Genomic DNA, 14,665 nt, shown 5'->3' with positions numbered 1-14,665 from the left:
ATATATCTAAAATAAAGTACATTATTTATAATCTTAATTAGACATGAAAAATTAAATTCATATAATTTCCAAGTTCAAGATTAGGAAGAATATTAATTATATTATTTAATGTAATCTTACATATATCTTATCTTATTATAGATTCTAGATATATTATATTTAGGAAACTATTAAATTATTCTTATCTATATCATCTAGGATATAAAATATTCATAGATATAGAAAATAATCCAAATATTCCTAAAATCTAGGGAAATCTTCCCAAAATATTTTATTTCATTAAATAATATTATTTTTAATGATATCTATTAATTTAGGAATTAAATAATCATCAAAATAATCTTCAGACAGGGATCTATGGAAGGTTTTGGATATGGGCTCATCCAATTTACTTTTTACTAATTAAATTGAACACACAATTTAATATAAGTTATAATTGGAATATTACGAGCAGCCACTACAGAAGTAATATTGAACTCTCCCCATCCAAATCCGAAATTACAAGTAATCCGGGTTTCCGTTTAACTTTCATTTCCCGTGCTTAAGATTAAAATGTCCATTAATTAATTAATGTCTGCTATTGACTTAATTAATTAACTTCTTATTAATTTCAAGAGTGGACTTAGCATGAAACGCTTATTTATTATTCATAGAGTAATCACACTCCAACTAGCTAGGTTCCGAATAATAAAACCTTGTTTCGCGCTCCTCTTGAGGACATTATCAAACGAGATTCAGCTCGCGCACGATTCAATATTATAGTGATGAGTCTCGTTCTAAGCCTTGGTTACTGGTCAGTATAACATGCTTTATTGGATAATATCTGCAAAATAGTTGTTAAAGTGTGCAGGTTGAGGTACTAAATCAGGAGGAAAGGATCGGAAGAAATTCGAGTGAAAAAGCAGCAAAAAGTGCAAACTGGCAATTATGGGCAGAAAAGGTGCAAACTGGCCAGGATGGATGCTACGGAACTGGACACGAGAAGGAAGGACTTGCTTGGAACAATCAACTACTAAAGAGGGGCAAAATTGTCATTTCGCATGAAGAGGCAGCCCTAGAAATTAGGGCAAACCACCCTATAAATAGGAGTTGAACATAAGGAGGAATCACTTTTTGACTCATCACTTTATGATCACTTGGGACTTATCACTTATCACTTTGAGAACACTTTTTGGGAGAATAGCTCCACTAGCTCTAAGTTCCACTCTCTAAATCCAGCAGCCTGCCATGAAGATTCCGGCCACCAGCCGGCGGGGAGTCATCATGCCTGAATCATTCCAGCCGCCGTAGTCCAGTTCCAGTTTCAGAAGAAGCCATCAGCCATTTACATGCTTTCTTTTAATGCTTTCTTAGTTTAAGAACTTATTTTACTTGCATTTGTCTCGGATTTCAGTAGTTAATCTGTTTAAAGCATCTTTTGGTTTGAATGTGTGAATGAAGTTAAGTTTTTATGGTTTTATTTGAGTTTCAGCTTTGTTATTGCTTTAAATCTCTCTAGTTAGCTAAATCTGATAGTTTTATGTTGTTTAAGTGCTTGAATCTGCCTACCTTAGTTAGATCTAATCTTTCCTTATTGTGTTTACATGTTTTAATCGGTTTAAGTTTCTAAAAAATGCATGGAATTCGTTTCTGTTTGTTTCTGTCACTCTGTCCTGTTGACCAGTATGCGTAAATCTCAGGTTTTCTTGCTTTCGTTCTCAATTTCAAGTTAAATATTGCATTTACGAATTTTTGAGCTTGAGCATTCATCAATGGAGTTTGTTAGATCTGGTTAGTTTAGCTTGGTGAAGAAGAAAATGTCACAATCAAAGATATGTTGCTTTTGTTACTTTTTGCTTTTGTACTTGCACTTTTTTCAGCTTTTCTACAAACCCAGCAGCCAGTCTGCCAGCATATCCTTTGATTCCCTTTACCTTTTGTCTAGGCATTTTTAGTAAGTTTCGTCTAGTAGCTTCTCATATGCATAACTAGGTGTCCAACTTTCACATTCACGTACACATCCAGTAGCATTAAACATTTAGTTACTTACTGGTCAGTATAGGTAGAGTCTCATTTTAATTTTACGCCTAAGTAGAACTCAACCCCAAAAGCGTGGTAGCAAACCAACCCTTCCGAAATGTCTTTGCAATTGCACTTCGCCTACATCCATCTCTTTGGGATCGATCCTTACTCCATTATACTAGCCAGTAGAAGTGGGTTGAGGTATTTTTGTTGACAAGAGGTTTTAGGCACAGACCCAACGACACAGCTAGGTCTAGGCACCCTCCTGGCTAGTTGACACGCACACACAAGAGTCGCCGCCCCTAATAAAAACCTCGTCTTGTCAAATAGCAATCCTAGCACCGCTAGATACCGATCACCACTACCCAATATATCGGGATAATTGGGTTACGAAAAACCCGCACCATTTGATAAGTCAAAGCAAGTGCATAATCAATACCGTATGCTCAATGCTAACCTACATTGATTAAGAAATAAATATTTATCAAGATCTCGCCTTTCAGTAGATAGCCTAAGGCAAGTCTTGCTGTTAGATCCGTTCAGTGCTATACCACACCAATGTCATCTTATTTCAGTAAGGCTTAGAAATATGCGGACTGACATTGCAACCTTTCTCGTTGGATAGTCAAGTTCCAACTAGGTTGTGAAATTCATCTTTTTCTTTGTTTAGAACTGACCGTATTACCTTAAAGTGGACGACGCCCACAACCGGTCTACTAAAGCAAAGACTTAGACTTTGTTAAGTTAACTTATACATTTAAACATGAATTAACATCCATTAAATGTAAAACATAACAACATTATGACAAAAAATAATCTGTTTTATTTATTGGAAAATAAAATAAGAGTTTTACAGTATTCAATCACTCGAAACGTGATTTCTAGTATACAAACTCTAACACTACTCATATTCCTCTAAACAGAGGACTGACCCCGATATTAGGGTGTAAGTTGCCACGGCGGGGATGTCGGCGCCCACGATTGGGATGGAGGGGGAGTGGGGCTCGATCTCAACGGCTGGGTAGGAGGATAGTTGCCGTAGCCCGAGTCTCCGGTGTTGGGGGAATTACTATCTCCACCGTGCATATTAACTGAAAATTATAGTGAAATATAGAGAGTGAAAAAGGGATAGAGTGTGAAATTGGGGGAAAATGAAGTGGGAGGGAGTATTTATTAAAAACAAACGAAAATAAAAAAAATAAAAAATAAATTAGAAGTGGGCGGGCGCCGCGGCGCCCCGCCTCTGCAATAGCCCATCGTGGGCACCGCCGCGGCTCTCCTCACACGCCGCATCCAGGCCGACTAGTCGTCCGCCTCCTGTCCGCCACCCCCCACCGTTTTTCAAGTGGCCTTCACTATAGGGAGGCGCTGTGCCGCCGCGGAGTCGGCGGCCGCCGTGTCCTCCCTATTGTGGTTACTCTTATGCTACTCTCATTTCATCGGAAATATATTTCTGCACTTTTGATCCTTTATGTTTGCAAAACATTCTTTGACTCCTGAAATTTATATATAGAATTCTTCAATGATGAATTTGCTACAATTATTTTAAAGGAGTTATGTTAGGGCATCCACAATGGGACGCCCTATGCGACGCCCTATGGACCGCCACGTCAGCATTTTATCCTCCTCCTATTCCACCTGCAGTGGGGCGGACTATAGCCCGCCCTAAGCGACGCCCTAAGCATTTTACTTCTATTTTGTATTTATATTTTTATGTTTGCAAATGTAAATAAAAATAAACAAATAAAAACAACACAATTAAAGGGAAATTCTAAATTTACTTAATTAAAAAAAAAGTTACAAAATAAGAAATAAAAAAAAAGCACTAAATACAAAAAAAGGAGACTAGTCTAGAGAAGTCCCAACTTGCGGCTAAGGCCATCAATCATCCGCTGAATGCCCTCGATTTGAGCCGGGTTGGTCGCCTGCATGAGGGCGGTGTGCGCGTCCAACAACGTCCGGTAGTCGGAGGAGGCCGCCAAATCCGCGTACGCATGGGCCGCAGTCGAAGTCGCGGACGGCGTCGAACTCGGGGTCGGCGACGGGGCCTGGTCAGGCGGCGCGGCGGAGGAGGATGTGGCCTTGCCCTTGCCCTTGGCAGCCTTGACGCCAGGGGGACGCCGGGAGGACATCGGTGTGCCGGAACTCTCATCCTCGAACACCGGACTGTTGAGGTCCATCGGAGACGCGCCGCTATCGCTACTTGTATAATCACACCACCAACGAACTTCTGCTTGTCCCTCAAGAGCGCCCAGGGACTGGTAGTGCTTGAAATCGCCATACAATGAAATGTACGACTGCATCGCTTTGTCCCGCACATCCGCGAGACTCTCGCCACTGGCCTGCTCCCTCTCGCACTTCTCGTACTCCCCCGCGAACAAATTTACCTGCTTCTTTATTTGATCCCAGTGCTTGGGGAGCTACTCCCTGTGGCGCTTGTACGTGTACGCCGGCTTGGCCGCGTTGTATTTCTCGGCGATGCGCTCCCAATACGCAGTTGTTGGCGTACACCGGATCCTCCGAAACATCAATCCAACATCTCGTCAAGACAATGGATTCGGGGTCGGAGTAGTCCGTCCTTCCCGGGGTGAACTCTTCGCACACCTCCGTTGTAGGCAACTTCTGGGCTCGTGCCTTGGTCCGCTTCTTCTTGGTGGCGGACCCAGAAGCGGCGGCGGCGGCGGAGGGGCGGTGGGGAGAAGGTTCCATGTCGGACAGCCCGTATGAGTCGGTGGAAAACTCGGGATCGTACTCGGCGTTGGTGTCGAATGGCCGGTATTCGTCGGGTTCTGTACCCGGCCATCGTGCACCACCGAACATCGGACTATTCGGATAATCTCCGGAATCCATTTTGCTTGAAAATGTAGTGAATTTGAGAGTGAAGTGAGAAAAATGAAGTGAAAAATGAAGTGAAAATGAGAGGAATATATAGGTTTTGAAAATTTAATAATAAAAAAAAAAACGGAACCGCGTCGCATCGTCCGTGACCCATCGTCCACGTCGTCCACAGTGGCGGACGACGCGACGGACGATGGGTATCCTCCGCGCATCGTCCGTGGACGATGGATTACCCATCGTCCGCGATACTGCAGTGTCGAACCGTCGCATCGTCCGCCCCATTGCGGATGGCCTTGCTACTTAATTATTTGCTCTGTACAAGAAAATTAAGTTGGCACTATTTGATTATGTATAAACACCTATGCACTAGTGGTACGATTATTTTTTAATATATTTGTTTAATTTTGAGTTGATATTTATGTGGAATAGAATATAAAAGATGGTATCTATCTATTGTGAACATTGAATTGATTTAATGGTAATCTAAGCCATTTTATTGATATTCGTTGAATGATCAATGATGTGATGATTTTTATTTTGATTTCAAGTATTATGAAGGGTAATATGCAATATAGCCCGACTAGGTGCACGGGAAGTACAATATGCAATGCTATTTTTTACTATACCCCAATGTCGATTTAATATTGTGTTGATATGCATGTAGTAGAAGACATTAGTTGCAATAAAGGGAATAGCCATAACTTATTTTGTAGTGGTATTAGATACTAGTACTAAAATGTCATTTTAAGTTAAAATTAGCTGCATAAAATTAGTCATATTAAGTTTATATTTTAGGAATAATAATTAAATTATTAATTTTATACTACGTTATAGCACAGATTATTCTTCTTTTTTCCTTACACTAGATAGCATAATTAGTCCATTCCCATTTAACTCAACCAGGGATCTGATGGAGAAAGAGGAGTTGAGAAGGTTCCCGCCATTCTACCAAAACCCAATTCCAAAATCTCCAATCTTTCTCATCTCTACTCTTCTCTGTTCATTTCAAAAATCGCAAAAACCCTACTCTCATTTCGATTTCTAAGTGAGAACCAGAAATGCCTCGCGAAATCATCACGTTGCAGGACGGCCAATTCGGCAACCAGATCGGGCACGGCATCAGCAAGGACGGCATTCTCGAAGATTTTGCAACCCAGGTTTCTGAATCCCTGCTTTTCCACTTCTACCACGCTTTGTTTTTCGCATAAATGCTGAATTCTCTCTCGGGGTCTGGATTTTGGGAGTGGTGTGTGTGTGTGTAGTTAATACTCGTTTTCTTTTGGTGTACTTCGTGCCACTTGTGTAGATGTAGAAGACCCTTAATTGCCACACTTACTGTTTTCGGCCCAAATTAGTTCCCCCCCTTTATAGAGCTAAAATTCGAGCGAGATTATGAATTACATTGATATTTTACATGCTGTCCACGATTTCTTTTGCAATGGAAGTAAGATAGGTGGCTGTTTGATTCTATCTCAGTTCAAAGTGTTGGAAATTGTCTAATGTACAGTTTTTTTGGGAGATTGTATTCACTAAATTATCTGCATGATGAATGTGCATTGTGCAGGGAGGTGACCGTAAGGATGTGTTTTTCTATCAAGCAGATGATCAGCATTATATACCACATGCGTTGCTTATGGATTTGGAGCCTCGGGTGATTAATAGCATACAAAATGGTGAATACAGGAATCTGTACAATCATGAGAATGTATTCATCGCAGATCATGGAGGAGGTGCTGGGAATAAATGGGCAAGTGGATACCAATACCATCAGGCACAGCTGCTTATTTAACTACTCAAGTTCTTGGGGTTTCTTATGGAAGTATTTTGTTTCCCTTGTTTTTTGTTCTTCTTTTATTTTCAATAAAACAAAACACTCTATCATTACGGCATGCTTAATGCCTATAGCCCACCACAGTGTAACTTGCTAAAACTATTTTGCAAAAAAACAAACATTAAACATTTCTCTCCCCCCTCCCTCCATTTTGTTTTGGCTTTATCACTTTGACATCATGGGCTAGATTAATAACTCCTATAGCACATTCTTAAGCTCCATTAGTGCTGAGAACCCTAGTTTTTTATTCTTATATGTTCACACTTTGATTTTCCGCCCTAAACAAAGTTGTGTGAGACGTGAAAGCACAGATTATCATTATTAACTGAAAGAGTTGTACATGTTGAGAATTGAGCTTCTTATGAAGTTTATTAGTATTTGACAATAAATGTCTAATTGGAAAAATCATTATAGCTTATTGCTGCCCGCTAATTACCGCTAATCATGATTTTTCTTTTTGTTTTTGAGTTAACTTTTCTGCTCTGTGTGTATTGTTGCTTCGTGATAAAGTGTAGTTCTTTGAATTCGTAAGTTAGTGATCTAATGCAGATGCTCCTGTTGGCATTCTAATGTAATTAGGAAAACAACCGTACTTGATGTGATGAGAAGACTTCTTCAGGCAAGAGAGAAATCTCTCCATTTTTCTCAATTCACTTTTGAAAATTTCTCTCATAACATTCTTTTTTGCAGACAAAAGATATTATGGTTTCATCTTGTCCACGAACAAAAGAGGCTAGTCAGGCAAAATATATATCAATTTTTAACATTATTCAAGGAGAAGTGGATCCTACCCAGGTATTTATCCTAAATGCTCATTCAAATTAGGATATGGTTCCTTGGTACTGTTTGTTACTTGGAAGTTACTACATTTTAATTTTATTTCAATCATGTTTATGGCACTGGAAGAGAATCTGCAGTTTAACTGCTAAGGGTATTTAATGACTGTTAGGCCTCTATTTCCGCATTGGACCGCGTGAATCTTTTCCGGTATAACTAAATTTTCGTGCTAATGAAGTATGTAGCCATTAATTTGGCACGGATGATGCTATTTGTATAAATCTGAAGAGGTCTGGGCCGTATTCTAAACTATGCCCTTGATATGATTTGGCATGGTAGATCATTGGATTACTATGGAGATAGTATGGTGTTGTCTTCTAATTCTTGGTATCAAGTTTTTAACATTGCAATTATTTTAATAGTAAAGTAAATCTGATTCTGCAAACTTCATCATTGTACTAACAAGACTAAAGTAGAATACAAGACTTAGATGAGCTTGTCTATAAATGATTTTGCAAAGAAATGTACCATGAGCTATAGTTTTGCAAGTTCAGCTGCTATTATTGCTGTACAACATTAGTTCAGACATATTATTGAATGTTGCTGGAGCTTAACAACGAATGTAAAGGATGAATGGTTGCAAATAGGTGTTTCATCAAACTGCGATGACTGGCATCTTATGAGAGCTATGAAGTACAAAATTCAGATGAATTTACAGCTTTTTATTCCAATGTAGGCTCAACTGAAAATCCAATATGTGAGACTATAGTTCATGGGATTGTTGAATTATGGTCACCTATGTCATTAGCCTAATCTCTGAGATGCTTCTATGCTTGTAAATGTTATATCAATCTTTATCTACACTCCATGAAAAAAGTTTGGCTTGCCTATGATTTTGATCTGAAATTACCTACTACATGCTCTGGTTTGAAGATTTTCTTTCTTTTTGAAATATCGCTTGTGTGTTATATCTGTAATCCTGACTCCACTTGTCGTAAAATCAGGTCCATTATAGTTTACAGAGAACACATGAAAGAAAACTTGTTAATTTTATTGAATGGGGCCCAGCTAGCAACCAGGCATGCTTAGATCTTATTTCCCTTTTCATTTTGGTCATCAGACCAGGTTTTTATCTGAAGCTATTTTGCAATTTTGACAGGTGCTCTGTCTAGGAAGTCTCCTTACGTGCAAACAGCTCACCGTGTAAGATTTTACTTGGTTAGCTGATTAGGTCCATTGATAAGAGTCTTCGTTCAGGAATTTGGAACATGCTAATATGTCCCGTTTACTGAACTGGCTTGCTTTTCATGATAGTTCATCCATAAACAAATTAGCTCATAGTTGGTTCCCATCTTTTGAAATTTGAAAGATCCTGATCATATGTTTCTCTGTATCTATTAGGTGAGTCAACTCATGTTAGCCAGTCTTACCGGCATCCACCACTTATTCTCCAAGTGCTTGTCTGCTGCTTTCTTTTGTTTGAGTATGGACATCTAATTAGGTTTTCCACAGTTCTAAGTTATCAGAACTCTCAGACTGAACCAGAATATTGAAACATGTTCAGGACAACGATCTTTCAGAATTTGATGGATCCGGATATATGATTGAGAGTCTTGTCGATGAGTACAAGGCTTGTGAGTCCCCAGATTACATCAAGTGGGGAATAAGGTGACCAGATGCTAGACTGGTGTATTTATGTGTATTTTACACACCGAGTCAGTGAAACTAATACTGTCATTGTTACTTGTCACAGGATCCTGACCATCTCATGTCTGGAGAAGGTTCATATCTGATATAAATGAGTTATATTGGGTGCATTTGATCTGAGTGACTACTTCTACAATGTAACTAGTGAATTTTCTAACTAAATATACGGTTGAGCCTTGCTAACCCTGCATCAAATATGTTGGTGTGTATCATCAGTAAAAAAAATACTTTTGCCACACAGCTCGACATTGGAGTTTTCGAGTTATTGGTGTTCATATTTTTCAAATCGGTGATTAAACTTGTTTGGATTTATAACTCACTAATTTAACCAATTTGTTTATGCATTAAGACCACATTTTCTGTAAGACTACCTTTTGTTGCCTCTCGTCTCGCTTACAGATTACTGGGCGGCTTCATTGGACTTGCAGTATTCTTACCATTCTGTTGTGTTGTATATACTGTCTGTAGATGTGCCACTTAGCCTCCGGGTTTTGTTTTGACAGGGAACTGTGCGTTAAAGCCAAGTAGGAAAGGTGAATAGTGAATTTGAGTTCCAGTTATGCTTGTTCATCGTCCCCATATTCATAGCACATTTGAAGTTTGAGAATATTTTGTTCCCTTTTTTCGGTGTTTCCTTTTGTAGTTACAAACATAAGTTTGTGTATGGAAATCAATCAGTTCATCGCGTGATTTTTGTTATATCATTAGATCATTGTGAGTCAAATATTCGATACTTTCAGTTTTGCTCGTGTTTACTACTTTTCAAATTAAACTTATACTCCCTCCGTCCCACGTTACTTGAGTCACTTCTTTTTTGTACTCGTTTTGCAAAAATAATAATAAATAGTTAAAGTGGAGAGAAAATAAAGTAAAAAAGAGAATACTATAGTTAAGATTCTTCTTTACATTATTTTCTCTCTTACTTTTCTTTTTCTCCACTTTAACTATTTATTGTTATTTTTTTAAAACGAGTGCAAAAAAGAAATGACTCAAGTAACGTGGGACAGACCGAGTAATAAGCTTTCAGATACAAATGTTGGAATTGGTTGTATTAATCTTATAATACATCACATCTTTTCTGGCACAATTTGTTAATTGCAATTAGATTTTTATTTGAGCATTGTAATGACTTTGTACACTATCTCATTTGATTCCATTTGAAATGTGAAATGCATATTTACATTGCATCGCCACCTAATAAGATTAGAAATACTAAATGACATAGCTCAAAAACGATTATTTTTAATATTTAAAAAATGATGAGTTACGTTGAGATTTCAGAAGGCTATTTTTAATTCAAAGTTGATCGATTAAAATTTAATTGAAACATTTTTTTATAATGTGGAGTAGAATTTAAAGTGATATTCATAAAATAAATCTACATACACAATTTTTACTATTACTGGTAGTATTTGATATTTTCCTGCTAAATACACTTGACTTTGATCGGTATCTGAATTGCGGAATCTCGCACAGAGCAAAACCCCTCTTTGTTCATCGCCCAAATCCCCCAATTCAATCCAAATCAATTTCTTCTGCAACTTCACCTTCCGATTCTCGGCATACACCTTTGCTCTCCGCACAGAATCTATTGCAGGAAAAGTATGGATGGCAACAAAGATGAAGCATTGAAGTGTTTGAACATCGCCAAGAACTCAATTCAATCCGGCGACAGAGATCGCGCCCTAAAATTCCTCAATAAAGCCCGTAGGCTTGATCCGTCTATCCAAATCGACGAATTTCTCTCCAATCTCAGCGATTCACCGCCGGAGGAGAAAAGCCCTAATTCACCCACCGACGAAAGCCCTCCCGATCCATCGAAAACTGGCCCCCGCCGTAGGGCTCCGGCCGCCGCGCGATCGACGTCGTCTTCTTCCACCGCATCGGCGACCTATACGGAGGAGCAGGTGACAATTGTCAGAGATATTAAGAGGAAGAAGGATTACTACGAGATTTTAGGGGTGGAGAAAAGTTGCTCTGGTGAGGATGTTCGGAAGGCGTATAGGAAGCTCTCTTTGAAGGTCCATCCTGATAAGAACACGGCGCCAGGGGCGGAGGAGGCGTTCAAGATGGTTTCCAAGGCATTTCAGTGCTTGAGCGATGAGGAGAGCCGTAAGAAATATGACGTCTTGGGGTCGGATGAGCCGGTCTACGTGAGGAGAGGCGGAGGGGGTGGTCAAGGGATGCGTGGCTTTAACGGGTTTTATGAAGCGGACGTTGATGCGGATGAGATTTTTAGGAATTTCTTCTTCGGGGGAATGCATCCTGCAACGACTGGGAATTTCGGGGGATTTGCGTTTGGACCAGGTGTGAGAGTGAGAACTGGTGGAGCTGGAGTTGGAGTTGATCATAGCCCTAATTGGGTGAGAACTGTGGGGCAGTTGCTGCCGGTGATACTCATATTGTTAGTGAACTTCATGCCTTCATCGGAGCCGGTTTACTCCCTCTCTCGGACTAACTACCATGATGTTAGGTTCACTACACCGAAGGGGGTGAACTATTTTGCCAACTCTGGGAAGTTCGAGCAGCAGTATCCGGCTAATAGTCACGAACGCGTTGCAATTGAGCAACGTGTGGAGGATGATTACCATAATTCCTTAGTGCATAACTGCAGGGTTGAGTGGCAGCAACTTCATTGGGGATATAGGCGGGAGACGCCGAATTGTGATGCATTGAGGCGCTTTGAGGCTATGGCTCAGTGAAGCATTGAGGCGGATGTCGCCACGGTGACATGATTAAAGGTTTATTTATTTTTGATTTGGCCGGATATTCTTTTCGTGTTTTGTTTGCTGCTATGGTTGGATGTGTTATCCTATTTGACTTGGTCGTTGATTGCTTTTTTTTCTTGTTTCTACTATTAATGTTTTCTGGTGATGGAATCTTGAGATGTGTGAGGCTGCAATATGTCTGGGAGTGACCAACTTGATTAGGGACTTTTGTTGTTGGTAGTGGGACGAATAGATGCATGTTTATTCATATAGGAAACTGCTTGTATGTACCATTAAAACGACTAGGCATGGTGACAGTGAGAGCAAATTTTGGTGTCCTTGGGAATAAAGCTGATGGTTTTGTCAAGCTTGAGAAGATGTACTAGTCAAATTTAATTGCTTAGTATAATAGTCAGTTATTGGTTATTGTTTTATGTGTAACACATACTAGTGTAGGAATTACCCGAGTGTGCTATCTTGAGTATTTGTTTTGAATATATATATGTCTGATAGATAAGATTATATCTGCTCACCTAACAATTGAATATCCTCATTCATTATGGTGAATATGACACTTATGAGGTCTGGATGATCCTATGCTCACTTTAGCCAGAACTAGATGTTGGGTGTTAAATTGAGCCATTATTTGATCAATACATTTAAGGAAGTAGGAAGTTGTGTAGTAAATGAGTAGCAGTATCAATGGTTCTGTTGTCTAAGGATCAGCTTAACTTTTTCTAAAGTTTATTCTTTCTGAACATTCACTGGTATGGCTGTATAGAGTTTCTTTTGTGATCTCTGTTGGACTGATTTATACTCATGAATGCAATATTCTATTTTCCCTTTTGGGGTTTGAATTCAATATTATAGTTTCGATTAATTCATATGCAAGACTAGTTGATAGATTTGCTCATTTTAATTTAAGCAACCTGCGTAATAATTTTTTCCAAAAAATTGTCTAATAAATTTACTGATGCAGTTTACAAATCTACTCAAAGCTAAGACATGCCAGGGTATTAGTTGAGTGCTGTAATCTGAGTAATGTGTCTGTACCTAGTCAACTAAAATCCTGTCCGTAGGGGAAAATAGAGGCAGATTACTCTGTGCAGGGAATTACTCTCTTCACCCCGACCAACAATTGATGCATTCTTTTCGGAGCTTGTGTCTGGCTTCAATGTGTGTTTGCTCCATCTCTATTATTTTATAGAGATATTGGAAAGAGGGAATGAGACAATTCGATGATATGTACGGACATGTAAGATACCAAACATGAATAATTGTCCTCAAGTGGAAATATTGAATGAATTTATTGTTAACTCTGAGATTTTACTACCTTGTTCTTTTTTTACTTTTGATGCTTTTCATCATGTTCTATTAATCACTTTTGAATGGTGTGCATGTAATGAAGCATGCAGTTGAAATGGTGTGCTCTTTTTGTCTTTCTGAATAATTCCATCATATATAGTGTAACTTATAACCTAAATCATGAATCAATTTGTCCCAAATTCATTTTTGCTCGTCTTCAAGATGATTTCACATTCTTTTTGTTTTTGTTGTTGTTGCAGATTAACAAGAATCGGTATAATTTGGGTGTATTCGTGATTAATTAGTGGAACCAGGAGAGATTCATATGAAGCCTTTATCCTACATAACAGAGGAGGATGCTCCAACTCCAACACCATATATTTTTTTGCCATTCGACATTTTAATCTTACTATATTATACCAAATGTCAATTGAACTTTTGTGTAGTTGATACCTGTTAGTATTATATTCCCTGCTTTCAGCCTGTGTATTCTTTCACATATAAACATGGTTTTGCAATCTGATTCCTTTCTTTGCGTGCGAGTCATGTGATTCCCTTAGTTGGGTTAAATTTTAAAAATAGTGAGTTTTAAATCTTTCAAATTGTGACTCTGTGGTGACTTTTCCCAAACATACAATTACTATGAATATCGATACTTAATTCCTCGTTCGCTTAGTACTCAATAGTTTGAGTCACAATGGAGATAAGTGTAAACATTTTATGTTCAAACTATAAAGCTACCATGAGCTTAAAATTTGATTTACAATCAAATAACACCAGTTAAACGTACATTACTAATCCACCATATTAGAAAAAATTGAACGATATTATTCTTGTTTTATCAGACAATCCTTGGCGTGGGGTGCTGGATGCGGTGAACTTACTATTCTGCAAAAATAAAGTATAGATAATTTTTTTGCATCAACAAGCCTTAACTGTGATATACCTTTTCTATGTATGTGCGTTGGCCTATTTGCTTGTTTGTGTGCTAAAATTCAAAGGAACCTATGCACATCGATTCATCCACCAAAGGAAAACAAAATAAAGGACAAGAAACTCATAAACAACAAGACGTGTATAGTCAAGGAAACACCAAATATACAGATTTCTCTTCAACAATCCTATTTCTTTCTATAACATCTCCAATGACAAAGTTGGGACATGCCTCACTCTTCCATTCTCTTACAGTAATGCCATGTTGGGGGACATCTTGGCTTCATCAGAGCCAGTTTACTCCCTCACTAGAACTCACCACCATGATGCTAAGTTTACTACGGCAAAGGGGGTGAACTATTATGCCAACTCTCATAAATTCGAGCAGCACCATCCGACTAATAGCCACGAGCGCATTGCAGTTGAGAATCAGGTTGAGAAAGAGTACCATGGAATCGTAGTGCAAAACTGCAGGACTGAGCAGCAGTTGCTCCACTGGGGATACAGCCATCAGACGCATCATTGTGATGCGTTAAGTTGATTTTTGGGAACGGTTGATCCAATC

At 38.8% G+C, this 14,665-nt stretch overlaps 2 protein-coding genes and 1 long non-coding RNA gene across 5 annotated transcripts; all 3 read left to right on the top strand.

The window, feature by feature from the left end:
- Window positions 1-5,775: 5,775 nt before the first annotated feature.
- LOC125197149 (tubulin gamma chain-like) lies at window positions 5,776-6,743 on the top strand. The gene is made up of 2 exons (XM_048095859.1): window positions 5,776-5,996; window positions 6,404-6,743. Exons 1-2 carry the CDS (start codon window positions 5,898-5,900, stop codon window positions 6,626-6,628), a joined length of 324 nt encoding a protein of 107 aa, XP_047951816.1. The 5' UTR covers window positions 5,776-5,897; the 3' UTR covers window positions 6,629-6,743.
- Window positions 6,744-8,607: 1,864 nt separating this feature from the next.
- LOC125197150 lies at window positions 8,608-9,842 on the top strand. 2 transcript variants are annotated; one of them, XR_007172001.1, is made up of 3 exons: window positions 8,608-8,650; window positions 8,849-9,115; window positions 9,201-9,842. It is a non-coding gene; the product is annotated as an uncharacterized LOC125197150 (long non-coding RNA). The 2 variants fall into 2 exon arrangements; XR_007172000.1 differs by having other exon boundaries at window positions 8,612-9,115.
- A 730-nt stretch (window positions 9,843-10,572) lies between these two features.
- On the top strand, window positions 10,573-13,709 carry LOC125195840 (chaperone protein dnaJ 49-like). 2 transcript variants are annotated; one of them, XR_007171789.1, is made up of 3 exons: window positions 10,573-11,895; window positions 12,842-13,117; window positions 13,428-13,709. XR_007171789.1 is itself a non-coding variant. In XM_048094097.1 (2 exons), the coding sequence occupies exon 1, from the start codon at window positions 10,759-10,761 to the stop codon at window positions 11,854-11,856; it is 1,098 nt and encodes a 365-aa protein (XP_047950054.1). In that variant the 5' UTR covers window positions 10,574-10,758; the 3' UTR covers window positions 11,857-11,895; window positions 13,428-13,709. The 2 variants fall into 2 exon arrangements, 1 of the variants encoding a protein (XP_047950054.1); XM_048094097.1 differs by lacking the exon at window positions 12,842-13,117 and having other exon boundaries at window positions 10,574-11,895.
- The last annotated feature ends 956 nt before the right edge of the window (window positions 13,710-14,665 follow it).

The sequence above is a fragment of the Salvia hispanica genome, chromosome 6, assembly GCF_023119035.1.
Source record: "Salvia hispanica cultivar TCC Black 2014 chromosome 6, UniMelb_Shisp_WGS_1.0, whole genome shotgun sequence".
In the NCBI taxonomy this organism is placed as follows: Eukaryota; Viridiplantae; Streptophyta; class Magnoliopsida; order Lamiales; family Lamiaceae; genus Salvia; species Salvia hispanica.
The sequence above is the reverse complement of the archived record's forward strand: the minus strand, read 5'-3'. Positions and strand labels throughout refer to the sequence as shown.